The sequence below is a fragment of the Sceloporus undulatus genome, chromosome 7, assembly GCF_019175285.1.
Source record: "Sceloporus undulatus isolate JIND9_A2432 ecotype Alabama chromosome 7, SceUnd_v1.1, whole genome shotgun sequence".
NCBI lineage: Eukaryota > Metazoa > Chordata > Lepidosauria > Squamata > Phrynosomatidae > Sceloporus > Sceloporus undulatus.
This window is the reverse complement of record NC_056528.1, coordinates 33,551,964-33,565,554: the sequence shown is the minus strand read 5'-3', so window position 1 is coordinate 33,565,554 and position 13,591 is coordinate 33,551,964. Positions and strand designations below refer to the sequence as shown.

Below are 13,591 nucleotides of genomic sequence, written 5' to 3'. Positions count from 1 at the left end.
TCTATCTATCTATCTATCTATCTATCTATCTATCTATCTATCTATCTATCTATCTATCTATCTAAACATTTGTGTCCACTTCATGAAATAGACTTCAATCCATGAAAGCTTATGCAAGAAGTTCCTTTTCCCCAGTTAGTTTTAAATAATAATAATAAAGGTCCTAATGGATTCCTCTATGTCTTTTTATGATAAAACAGTCTGACAGAGCTGTCTCTATGAAGACAGTTCAATCTCTCTATCTGCCTGTCATCTTTCTGTCTATCATCTACCTTACTGTTTGTTGTTGTTGTGTGCCTTCAAGTCATTTCCACCTTATGGCAATCCAAAGGCAAACCTAATAATAATAATAATAATAATAATAATAATAATAAATTTATACCCTGCTCCTCCGAATGATCGAAGCAGCTTACAATAACATACAATATCAATACAATATCATATACAACATAATAACCCTACCCCTCCCTAACCCTCCCATCAATAATAATAAAATGCAGTTAAATTATCAATTATTAAAACAACCATTAATAAATTAAATACTTAAATATAATTAATGGAGTATTCATGGCAAGCTTCTTCATAGGGGTTTGCCATTGCCAGCCTCTGAGGTTGAGAGAGTGTGACTTGCCCAAGGTCATCCAGTGGGTTTCCACGGCCAAACCAGGATTTGAACCTTGGTCTCCAGAGTCATAGTCCAGCACTCAAACCACTGCACCATGTTGGCTCTCACAGGAGAGTATAAACACCCCAAATAAATTAAAATAAATCCCTTTCAATATATGGCGGTGTTTTGGAAAGGGACGTCTCTTTGAAATAGGGGCAGGATAGGGTTGGAGAAGCTGCTTTGTTGAAATTGGCAGCTTGCTTTCCTGTTATTTCCTAGTCCTCTTCCCTATATGTCCAAAAAGGAGAGAAATTCTTCGGCCTGCTCTTTTCAAAGCTGCAAAAGCAGCCTAGAGTTTTCCTGGGATTCCAAGGCAGTTGGTACCCAGGCTGAGCGGTTGCCGTGGCAACGCCTCTATCTCTGGAGTGGGATCAACCAGGTGGGATTGGGCTGCCATTTTGGCACCCCAGAAGAAGGACTTTATCCTCTTCATCATCTCAACGTATACAGGCACCCAATTTTGATCTCCCCCACATACACACACATGGACCAGAGCGAAGCATCTGAAGCATCCGATGTGGGCTGGAAACTAAACGCAAATGCTTCAGCAAGGAACCCAGGAAGGAGAGAAGTACAAGATGTCTCAGGCCAAGGGCCAAAGGAAAGAATCAAAATGCATGCTTCTGTAAGTGGCCCATGAATTAGGGGTTAGCAGCCAGAAAAACGCAGTTCTCTATTTGCCCTGTGCATCTGCGATCCATGCAAGCCCTATTTATTGGATTCTTTCTTTCTTTCTTTATGGGTATTTAGGGGCGCTGTGAAGAACCGCTGAGTTTCTTCGCCCAAATATTGCTGTATTTGGGGGTTTTCCCCACTCCGCGTTGTCCTCAGCGTGTGGGAAAAACGCCAGTGAAGAGGACGTTTCTCAGAGCACTCTGAAAACGCATCCCTTGAGCTGCCGTTCCCAACCGGATGTGTCATTTTCGAAAATATTTTTCAAAAGTATAAATTTCAGATAGCAAACCTTGATTGTCCACTTGATATAAAGGATGCCATTTTGCTATGCCATTATATATAATGGGACTTGAGCATCCACGGATTTTGTTATCCACGGGGGATCCTGGGACCAAACCCCAGTGGATTACAAGAACCCACTGTATAAACTTTATTTGAGGGTAGAACTGGACTTGGTAGAACTTTTTCATTAGGTTGTAGGAAGCTAAATTGAATTCTTGGCCCCATGAGCACAGACCTATTGAAATCAGTGGGGTTTATGTCAATGGTATTTTATCCCATTCATTTCTGTGGGCCTACTCTTGTTGGGACTAAGATGGATTTAGCCCAGGGAGCATAGGAAACTGCTGCGTGTTTGTCCATGTATCCCTGTTATCACGGCTTTGAAAAGCGACCGTTCTTGCAGTCTGCTGGCTGGGGGATTCTGGGAGGTGCAGGTCAAAGTACAGTCATCCCTCCACATTTGTGGCTTTGACTTTTGCGGATTTAATTATCAATATATTATCTTTAGGAAAATCTACATCCTCCAACACATCTCTGTGGTCAGTGTCTGCCAGAAGATGCACTGGAGGACTTTAAGATTCCTGGAGGGAACACTTCTCTAGGCATTTGTAGGTCCCCTGGGACAATTCAGTGGCCAGCATCTTGCAGATCTTGACCACAGATTTGTGTTGGAAGACCTTGAGGTTCTTAAAGAGGTGTTTTTTCGTGGTTTTTTTATTATTTATTTGCAGCTTTTACACTTTCACAGGGGTCCTACAACCCTAACCCCAGCGAATGTGGATTGCCCAATTTACCGTAGTAATTTTTCCAAGCTGAGCTCAGTATTAATTCTGGACAGTGCCTTGAGTGGAGGAGTCTTTTCTTACCAGTTTTGGCTTTTAACTAATGGATTAGACCTGGCACATTCCACATGCTAAGCGTGTGCTCTACTGCTGGGTTTTACATCTTTCCCAAAAGTAATGTCAGATAAAGCTTGCAAGTGCCATTCTGTGTGTGCATGCTTGGAAGCAAGCCCTGTTGCCCACAATAGACCTTACTTCAGGCATGTGCTTAAACCACCTCCTGGAAACAATGGACCTTCGAACATGACGCTTGCAACAGAGTCTCCCTGGTGAGACATCTTGGCCCATTGTAGTTGGGGCTGACTCAGAATTATTGTGTTGTTGCTGACCTGTCACAAATGTGATAGTGGTCACACTTTCATAGAGTGCTGTAAATGCTGTGCTGAGATTTTGGGGGAAGGATGGGTTTGTGGCCAAAAAATATTAAGCCTCCTTAATTGTAAGATGTTCTCATTGGAGAAAAAAACAATAATGCTAGGAAATGTGGAGGGAAGTAGAAAGAGAAGAAGGCTGCGTGCTGGATGGATGGACTCTATTAAGGAGGTCCCGGGTATGACTTTGTAGGACCTGAGCAGAGCAATGGAGGACAGGGGGTCTTGGAGATGTCTTATCCACAGGGTCACTATGGGTTGAGATCAACTGGAGTACAGTTAACAACAACAACAAGCTCTTGACTGGGTTGACTAGAAGGCTTATATATGTTCCTTTTTCATCAGAAGTTACTTCCCTCTCCCCTCACCATGGTTTTCTAGATGCATTTCAACTATTTAAATAGCTATTGTGAGAGAGAAGCTGTTTAGAGGATTACTTTAAATGAAGTTTTGGGAGGCTGCATAAAAATGCATTCTTCATCACACACCTCCCTATGCATCGTAAAGTGTGCCCCCTGCACCAGTGGTCCTTCTTCTTGTTCTATTGAAGTTCTGCAGTAAGTACATCTGATGTGTTTGCAATCCCGCAGAGGCAAGATTTCCGTATCGTGGAGGCTGAGAAATATCAGGAGAGTGTGGAGGGACCTTGGAAGGCTTTTCCAGGAGGCAGGCCCACCCATTTTGAGTTAATCTTTTCTTATTCCTTAGTTCAAAAGGGCTTAGGGTGGAAATATAAAAGGATGTCAACTTACACAAGAAAATGGTCTTGGCCACACATCACATGACATGTCAAGGTCTTCGTGTGGAAACCCCCTGATCTGATAATACCCATTCCTGTGCATTTCCAGTAGTACAGAGTTTTAGGCAGTGATAGATGTGTCCCTCCAGATTCATGTAGAACTATTTTTAACTTATCACCACTCCCACCCAAGCAGTTGGATGGAGAAAGGAGAGGAAAAAAAATCCTTCCTAATTTCTTGGTTGTGAGCAACTTTTTCCATATTGGAGATGCAGAGAGGTGTGTGTGTGTGCCGGAGCAGGCATATAAATGGCTTCGAAGCATTACCCAGTCTCACACTAGTTGATTTAAGTAGGTCACTGCAAAAAATAACTTAAAAGTTCTTGCCTATTCTTCTGAATCATCTTTCGTCGGAGAAGGTCGTATCAGATGGGATGGCCTGTGAATCTGATTCAGTATGTTTTTTTTTCCAACTTTGCCTTTTTTGGGGCTATAATATGCACATGATGTTTTTCTTTGTAGGGAGCTTATTCCATGTTTGCTTGACTGCTAGGGAAATCCCTGAAAGTCTTATGCCATTTCAGCATGTAGTGGAAGACTCTGGTGTATGTTGTTGACTTATCTGTTTGAGAGAGTGCTCTACAATGTACCCAGTGTGGTTGCACACTTTGCCGGAGCTGCCTTGGAGGCACCGCAAGTAGTTGGCTCTTGAGGGATCTGATAAGCTTTGGAGGAGACTCCCCGTTGGGAAAGCCTGTTTGTAGAAGGCTTTCTCCTATGAACAGACTTGTTTGAGGCTATGTATTGTGTATCTCCACCATCTCCAGTGCATGATGGAAATTCACGTGACATTTTTGTGTGTGCTTTGAGTACTGCGGATCTTACTTCCAAGAAAGTCATGACTCAAAATGCTGTTGCTTTCAGTTTGATCCAGAAAAGCTCATCAGATTGAGAACTGCTGCCTTCTTTCTGCTGCTCTTCTAATACCTGTTGTGGTTTTGCTGTTGATGCAGTTGAGCACGGAAGTTTTATTGTTTCGTATTGTCTTGATTCCTTCTTCTAGACAAATGTTAGCTGCTTTGTGGCTCCCTATGGGTTGGAGAGGCAAGATAGATCTGTTTTAAATAACTAAAAATTACTTGTGTACAACTTAAGCAACGGCTAAAATGTAAGTTGTGTGACGTGCGCTGTCTTGTATTTCAGGAAAGCAGTAATTGCTGCTTGTGGTTTGTATGATATAATTGGCGGATGCTTTATTTCCACTGAAGGCTGCAAGAGGAGACAGCCTTGAAAGTGGAAGATCTGTGTAATGTTTTAAAAGCATTACACAGTTGTCCAGACAGCCACACTGTCTGTGTGTGAGTGGAACATCCAAAGCACCCATGTTTCAGCTCCCCTTGTTCAGGATATTGTTGAGAGAAACTCCCAAGAGCTACAGAGGAATTGTGTTCAGGAGCTGATCGCTTCATCCATTGAATGCTACAAACCTTTGATTGGATCCATTCTCCAAGACTTTTTAGAAACAGTAACTCATTTCTCACCCTCTCCTCTCTTGTAGTTTGTCGGCGAAGAGAAGCGCGTTGGGACCCGTACTGTCCTTGTCGGCTATCGCCATGTTTCCGAAATGGAGGCTTATGTCCCGCAGAAGTTCTGCTCAAACCAGATCGTCTCATCCAAGGTCTGTTGATTCTGTTAAGGCAGTTCCAGGAATGGCATGCAATCTCTGGATGGGGGGAATATTAGGCTCATGGCCAAACCAAGCCCCTCTCAGGGCTTCCTCAGATGGTCATCCCTCCTTTCCCATAAAAGTATAATTGGTGGTTTCCTAGCTTTTTTTTATGGGCCTGTCCCCTTGTTCTAAAATCATGGAAACAATAAGAGCCTTAAAGTAAAATATGCTTGTATTTTTGGCTGGCATCCATAGTTTTTTGTGGGTTTTTCATGGCCACATAGCCACATAACCCCAATTGGCACTCAAAATTTCTCAATGTGTGCCGTGCATATATGTATCAGTACAGCCAACAGTCTTCCAGTTGTGTTAGGATGCTGTTAGTTTAATAACTAGGTGTAAGTAGGACATGTAGTCTAGTCAATTTCATGCAGTAGTCCCATATCACACTTATTTATCAGTTTATTTCATGTGCATGCCAACTTTCTCCCAAAGTGGGACCCAAGGCAGCTCCCAAAGAGAATCATTTAAAAAACCTTAACAAAAATTTTAAAAATAATTTAAAATCCCCAGATTAAAAAGTGTAACATTGTTTAAAAGACTGTATTTTTATGCATAAGAGTAACCTCCTTTTCCCCCCTTCTTTTTTTGCCCACTGATGTACTATATAAATTCATGATTATCACCATTATTTCCACCATTAGCTATGTGCTGTTATATGGCAATCTTTGGAACACGAGTGGAATTTATAATGTGCACAAAAACCTCACCTTATGTGTGTATGTAGTTTGTGATTTAGTCTGTTTATTTGTTTCTAAGCAACTGTGTCAGCTGTCCCACTTGAATCTTTTATTTTGTTTTCGGAGGCCTTGAGTGGGAAGCCTGGGCTCATTGTGTCAAGCAATGAATGCATAACAAAAGGCTTCAGTTTTTCTAAGGAAGGGGAACAGGTGGTGGTTATAAATGGACAGAAGGGATTCCCACAAAACAAAACATCAGCCTCTGTTAGTTGTTGATGTATAGTAGATTCTGCACACCAAGTCATGTGCATTATACTTGTCTTTGTCTGCTGGAAAATCTGATTCACAGAGCTGGGTTTGTGTATGTTCATGTGTATGGTTTGTGAAGTGCCTGCAGGTACAGTATGTGTCTTGTGAACTAGCTTGATATAAGGTGCATCTAGAATCCAGAGATGTCACCATGTTAGTCTGGAATACCAGTACGCAAAGGGTCACCTTTGAGACTAACTGGACATTAGTGTGGAACATCAGTATGCAAAGGGATCTTGTAGCACCTTTGAGACTAACTGTGTGAAGCTGTGGCACGAGCTTTTGTAGAGTTGGTCTGCTGGGAGAACTAAAATATTCACCCTAACGTACTTTGGACTTTGGTTCCAGGACTCCCTGTAGATACCAAAATCCATGGGTGCTCAAGTCCCATTGTACAACGCAGTAAAATAGTATCCCTTACTGGCAAAATCAAGGTTTGCTTATTGAATTAAAAAAAAACCTCACTAATATTTTCAAGCCATGTATGGTTGAATCTGTGGATGCAGAATCCGTGGATATGCAAGGCTGACTGTAGTTCCAGAATCTTAAGACATCTTACTGTCTAGCATGAAGTCATTAAAGTGGACAACTTTAATGACTTTGGCAGGGGTCACTTGCGTTCTTCAGAAAACTATAGTAAGCTATTCCTCCTCAAAAATGTTTTTTTTAAATTGATTCCCCACAGCTTATTTTCAGTTGGGGGGTACATTAAAGGCTTCAGCCCCTAGAAACCCAAAGCTCTGTGTCTTGCTCTTGTGCAAAATTTCTGCTTGTACAGTAATCCAGGAAGAGAAAGAAAGGCCTCTTTTTACTGGAATTCTTCCAGGAGCAAAGGTCAAGGCTGAGCACAGAAATGACCATGTGCATCACCTATGACCCATAGGTCACACTCTGCCCATCAATGCACTATGGTAATGGACTAACCTATACTGACCCTGGTGGCTTATCATGAGAGATAGCTGGATCTCGATCCAAGGGTCCTTAGAAACTCTTGACGGGGCACAACTAGTTAACAAAAGTAGCAGTCCAGTTTGACCATAGATATAGGCATGAGCCATGCACATGAAAGAAGCAGGCATAATGACTGTTCTCTTTGCTGACTCTCGATTGTAGCTTAATTTGGGTGACACACAAGAATTTCAGTTCTCTCTATGACTAATCTTTCAAACCGGATAACTGCTCTGTTCTCTAGAGGTGACAAAAATAACCATGTACAGCTACTACATAGATATCCAGTCTTTGCCAGCGTACCATAAGAGAAAGAGGCTTTATTCCTGACCAAATTCAAATAGTCTTATTATACGTTGTTCATGTTATCCCATCCAAACGGCAGGGTATAAAAGACCTGTGTGAGTTAATGTTAGATTTGACCAATCATGGAGCTACTCAAAACTTCCTACCATGTTCAGCAGCCAGAGAAGCAATGCTGTGAGCTTCTAAACACTTAACTGTTGGACCCACACATCTAACTTAAGTTGTCTTTGCAGTACAACCCAAATGCTGCATGCCACTAGCAAAAATGAATGCAGGTTCTGACATTCTGGATCTGGAGGCCAGTGAATGTCGCTTCTCATTTAATGAATTTTGGGGTTGGCTGGAACAGTTAAGATGCTAAGCTGTGTGAAGGGCATGTCTACCATGACACTGGTGGCAAATGTGTGGTAGGTTTGCCTTTTTTAGACCATGATGTGTATTTTTCAGTTTTGTTTTGACAGGTGGGAGGTTAAATATTATTTAACCAATATTAAAGTCCTAAGACAGATGACTGCATGGCACTGTGCTCTCATTGCAGTATCTCTAGCTGAGATTTTGACTGAGGCCTTCAGCATTTTGGAAACGTTTAAGCATTTTGGCAATGTTGACATGATATCGATAGGGCATCTATCTATGTCTTTCTATATGTACATATTGATGAAGTAAAATGTGTATTTTGGAATGGGAATTAGCAGCAGAGCATGCCCTCACAGAACCAAATCCTTGGTTTGATCTCTGAAGTTACATGTGGGAGAAAAAAGAGAAGCTGGGCAACCATTAAAATGTTTTGATGCCACTTTTATAATTGTGACCTACCTGGATTTATGGAGTGCTGGGGTCCCCTTCTCCACTATGGATGTAATTGCTGGTTGTAGTTTGGGCTGATACCTGCCTTTTTGCTTCTGTCCCGCAGTACACAGTTTGGAATTTCCTCCCAAAGAATCTCTTTGAACAGTTTCGAAGAATTGCCAACTTTTACTTCCTTATCATCTTCCTTGTACAGGTAAGTCTGCTTTTGTAGAGGTCAGCTTGCTCTTGTAAAAGCGATATCAGCAAGTAGCTTGTGCGTCTGTTTTGTTGTTTAAAAACTGCCCTAGAAAATTGCCTCCAGAGGAATGCCTTAAGAGGGAGTAAGGGTCTAAAAGTCTTGATGCGTATTCTGAAAACACAATAGCTGTGGCAGTGTTTGGCTCTACCCAGTGAGATGGCTTTTCTGTGCACTTGGGTTTGTCAGTGTTACCTTAGAAGAATAACTAGACATTTGTGTCTGCATTCATTCATCTGGCATGACTGGCTCCAGTACGGTAACCCAGATAACTCTAGATAAACATGTGTAGTGTGGACTGATACGGTGTGGAAAAAATTTCCATGGAAAGATACAGCCTCAGAGCATTTTCCATCTCCCATCTCTGACCCTGCTGAAGACTTTTTATTAATGATCAGTGATGTATCCTCATGGTCCAGTTAAGTTTTTCTTTAACAACCAGGAATACATTTTGCCTCTCTGCCATATAATAATGTGCTGATCTAACTACAGTAGTTGTCCTAAAAGCCCTTCCCAATCCATTAGCCAAGGGTACACATTTGGACCCCTTGCAAAGCCGAAATCCTGCAGCTCACAATTTGGAAAAGGGATTCAGCTTCCCTTTAGTTCCTGCCAAAGAGCCCTCTCTCACTCTGTAGCCGCGCAGATGAACCTTTTAGGATCAGCACTCATTTGGCAATGTTTCGACAGTGCAATAGATACCAGCATTTGTGATTTTATTACATCAGATGCACTCGCTAGTGCAAATGAAGGGAACTAACTTGGTCTGTTCTTGTAAAGTTTCCCAGACTTTGCCAAGTGCAGCATGTGGAATCCACTGTTGTGGGGTTCCATGACAACTGCAACATTTCAACTGTGGAGACAGAATGCTTTGCTAGGTCTTCGTACTGTCCTTGCATCAAAGATGAGGCAGGAATGATCTCCAAAGGAAGCTGAGCCTTGTGCCTAAGCTGCTTCTACCTAATTAAATTGATGCTAAGACTGCACCTTTGCTTAGACTCAATTTCTTTGAGATATATTTCAAATCCTGGACTGAACAATTGGGGCTGGCCACTTGGCCTCAGGATTATTAATAACCTTACTTTGTGAAAAGACAATGGGTCACTGCTTCCTGTTGTAGTTCAGGACAGCTTTCTGGGGACAGCAAAATCAACAGAAATATCCAGATTGCTTGTGGAGCTTTCAGTTGGAACAGGTTGAAAGGAAGACTATATTTAACTTGAAAGAAATCAGAATAGGCCCACTAGCTATGGATGTGGCGTTTCCACACAGTCGCTGCTTTGCAGTAAACCCGGCGGAGAGGGGAAGTATGTCTCCTTTCACTCTCCCAACACATACTCAGAAATGCTGAGAAAATCTTATCAGTCATAAAGACTAATGTCCACCTGCGATGTGTGTGGTTGTGTTCATGTGTATGAGAGAGTATTACTACCATGTGGAAAGTCTCCTGATCACCAAACACCAGAATGAAGGGGGGAAAATCACAAGTCCCCTTTGCTACATTTGTCCTCTTTCCCCTCTTTTTGGTCTTGGATACCGTGGTTGGAAATGATCTTATATCATAATAAGATACTTGGCACCTTTTAGGAAATACAGACCTGTGCTGCTTAATAGCAAAGCCTGACAAATAAAAACACACAGTTGTTTTGTCCCCTGTGAGTGTTTAATGCATTTTTCACAGCTATAAGATGAGCAGATTAATGGTAGCAATTACTGCACACTGCAGTCCTTTCCATATTTATTCAGAAGCAAGTCTCACCTTGTTTAGTGGGACTTGTTCCAAGGTAAGTGTACATAGGACTGCAGCCTTAGGATAAGATCCTGCATCATTTCAGCATATCTGGGGATGGGGTTATGTTATACTGAACACCTGCACAGTACAGTGCAGTGTATGTGGATCAATGCTTACTATGTATACAGTACTTGGCAAAACAACATGTTCAAAGGCGAGATGCAAAGCAGATTTATATGCTGTTTTGTATAGTTTAATGCACTACCACATGCACAATGGTCCCACATGCCCACCTCTGCCATCAGCTGCATATGGTTGCTGTGCACTGTCCAGAAAAAACTCTTTGCATGCTCAGAGGAATTTACACCAGCCTATGTCACTATCAAGATGCTAAGCTTAATCTTATTAACCTTTTAAAAAGTGTGTCTGTTTACAGCAGCAACACAGCTGCCCCTCTTAAGTTTGTATATCTTTGGGTCTTACTACCTAAATAAGTGACTGTATTTTTGTGGAGGTTGTGTGCATAAACTTCCAAGAAGTGTTTTTTCCTCCTCGGCCTTGCTTCCTTTTAACACTGGACTAGGTCCAGAGGCACTTGGTCCTATGGAATAGTTGGGTTCTAGTGGACAAACATCTTAAAACATCTGCTTAACTCTTGAGAATCCTAGCCAACAGCTGTTAATTCTTGAGATTCCCAAGACATAATGAGGGCAAATACAGAGACTGTTTTTGTAATGGTCTGCAAATCTCTACCGCCGGAACAAGGCTCGACTGTATTTGACATTGAACACATATTACATGTTTTATAGTCAGAAGGGCTGGTGGGGATGAGATCTGTGCAGAGAGAATCCCTTTGCTCTAAATGTCAGAACATGTAATGGAATATACTGCCTGCAAGGATGCATACAAGCAACAGTTGGTGACATCCCTCCATAAACATCACACAAGAGAGATTGGGGAATGGTGTTGATTTTCCTGAGAAAAGTCTTGGCCAAATGAACTTGGGCTTTTGTGTTCATGAGACTGTTTTTCAATGTGTCAGTTTGGATCAGAGCTTGGAAAAAAAAATTGGACTGCCACAACCAGAATCCCCAGGTCAGCATGGCCAAGGGTAGTTCTGTTTTCATTCTGAATAAGTTCATGGTATATTTTCTTTTTTGACGACTCTCCTTTTTTGTGTAGCCAGGGCTTACAGAACCTGGGGAAAACGTTGGCCCACAACTTCCAGAAACCAAGCCAACATGGTTTGCATGGTGGATAGGGGACTCTGGGTGTTGTGGTCCAAAAAGTAACTTTCCCAAGCTCTGATCTGAGTGTACTGTTCGTACAAGTACACTTCCTTATATCTGTCACTACTGTTTTTCTTTAGAAGTGGAAATAATATGCCTTTTCTTTTCTTCCTCCTTAGGTCATAGTGGACACACCAACCAGCCCTGTAACAAGTGGTCTTCCTCTTTTCTTTGTTATTACTGTTACAGCTATTAAGCAGGTATGTTCTTCCAACCTTCTCCCTGCCACCCAAAAAGATAATAATAATAATAATAATAATAATAATAATAATAATAATAATAATGTTTATCCTCTATTTGTTCCTCTATCACCCCTTCTGTTCTTTGACTTTAGTTACTTTTTCTGCTAACTTCTGCTGCTTATTTCTGCCTTCTTTTCAGGGTTATGAGGACTGGTTACGGCACAGAGCTGACAAAGAAGTGAACAAAAGCAATGTTTTTGTAATTGAAGATGCAAAGCGTGTGAGGAAAGAGTGCGAAGGGATCAAGGTGAGCCAGGGAAGCGAGAAATGGCTCCCTGGAGGTCAGTGGGAAGCATTGGCTGGTTGAGAGAATGTAGCAAAAAACAGAAGGTGGGGTGTGTGGCATTTAAAATATACACTTGGAGATTTGGGCATGTGCATTGCAGAAATAAATCAGTTTGGCACCATTTTAACTGTCATGACACTGTCCTACAGAATGCTAGGGTTTGTAATTTGGTGAGGCACCAGAGTTCTCTAACAGAGAAGGCTGAATACCTCACCAAACTACAAATCTCAGGATTCCACAGGATGAAGTGGCAGCTAAAGTGGTGTCAAACTGATTTATTTTTGCAGTGTGGATACATCCATAGTCTCTTAAGGAGGAAAAAAAGGAAGAAATTGTTACTTTAGGATTTCATACTGTTGAAATGTTTGGCCAGTTTGTCTTTAGCAACTTGCCCTATAGCAAGGAATTCCTTGCATGTGACTGAACAGGCTGAGAGGGAAAGGCTAGATCTGCTGCCATTACACTTAGTAGAAAGTATTGTTTCCTCTCTACTAACCTGCTAGTGGTGGCTTGCATTTTAATCCTGGCTATGGCCGGCTGGGATACGAAGCTGTTTTATTCTTTACAATCAAAGTGAGCCAGCAGTGGTTTGGAGTGATTTTCAGATTCTAATGTTGAAAAGAATGGCTGCTTGGTTTGGGTGCAGTATTAGATTTCATGGTTTGCTTAAACCAAGAAGCAAGGGAGGGAATCAGACTTGAGAATGGGGGAGAAAACATGGGAGCCAAAGAAATAACCAGAGTTCATTGTGTGTTGAAGGCCAGGGACCACCATGGAGAAACTTCACTCTTTACAAGGGCTAAGCAAAGTCTAGCTGAAAGATTTCTTCCACCCTCAGTCCTCCCAGACTGCTCTTTTCCTGGCCATTAGTCAATAAAAGGATAGATTGCTTCTCCGGGAAGTATCCAGGATTGGCAATTCACTCTCGAAATAGGTTGCAGCATCTCTTTCATGCTGTTCATTTCTGTCTCTAGTACAGCCACATTAGTGTACATATTTCCTTGTGGTTCAGTATAATCTCTTTGTTTTGATTTTAAGGTTGGTGACATAGTGGAAGTGTCAGCGAATGAAACCTTTCCCTGTGATCTGATATTCCTCGCATCAAGTACCAAGGATGGGTCTTGTTATGTCACTACAGCTAGTCTCGATGGGGAATCAAATGTCAAGGTAACAGAATGGGTAAATGGCACAGGCTGACCCAAAGCCCTTTCTGTCTGTCTTAGGTTTCAGTTGCTGGGACCTGGGTCTTACAGAAGTGGTGAATTGGTGTCTGGATGATGCTACTTTGCCTTGTCCACATGGCTTCACATAACTATCTGCACATGCTTCCATATATCCCAGAAAAACTCAAAAAGCAAACATTTTTAGCCCAGCCTGTCTCCCCAGATTGCTAAGGCTGTGTGTCAGAAATTTGGGCCAGGAGGAAAACATACATTCACAAGTGATTCT

The 13,591-nt window shown here is 41.9% G+C and overlaps 1 protein-coding gene across 8 annotated transcripts in view; it reads left to right on the top strand.

Moving 5' to 3' along the window:
- The window catches only part of ATP11C (ATPase phospholipid transporting 11C), a 73,660-nt gene that overhangs the window by 22,416 nt on the left and 37,653 nt on the right, over positions 1 to 13,591 (top strand). For 3 of the 8 annotated variants that reach the window (XR_006105092.1, XM_042480221.1, XM_042480223.1), the window contains exons 1-6: positions 1,169 to 1,292; positions 5,135 to 5,254; positions 8,462 to 8,551; positions 11,734 to 11,814; positions 11,996 to 12,103; positions 13,181 to 13,309. Coding sequence is in view for 6 of the 8 variants with exons in the window: in XM_042480221.1 (XP_042336155.1) it covers positions 1,281 to 1,292; positions 5,135 to 5,254; positions 8,462 to 8,551; positions 11,734 to 11,814; positions 11,996 to 12,103; positions 13,181 to 13,309 (540 nt within the window). In the remaining 2 variants the exon portion in view is untranslated. Of the gene's footprint in view, positions 1 to 1,167; positions 1,293 to 5,134; positions 5,255 to 8,461; positions 8,552 to 11,733; positions 11,815 to 11,995; positions 12,104 to 13,180; positions 13,310 to 13,591 lie in introns of those variants that run through there. The other 5 variants (XM_042480225.1, XM_042480224.1, XR_006105091.1 and 2 more) reach the window with 4 other exon arrangements.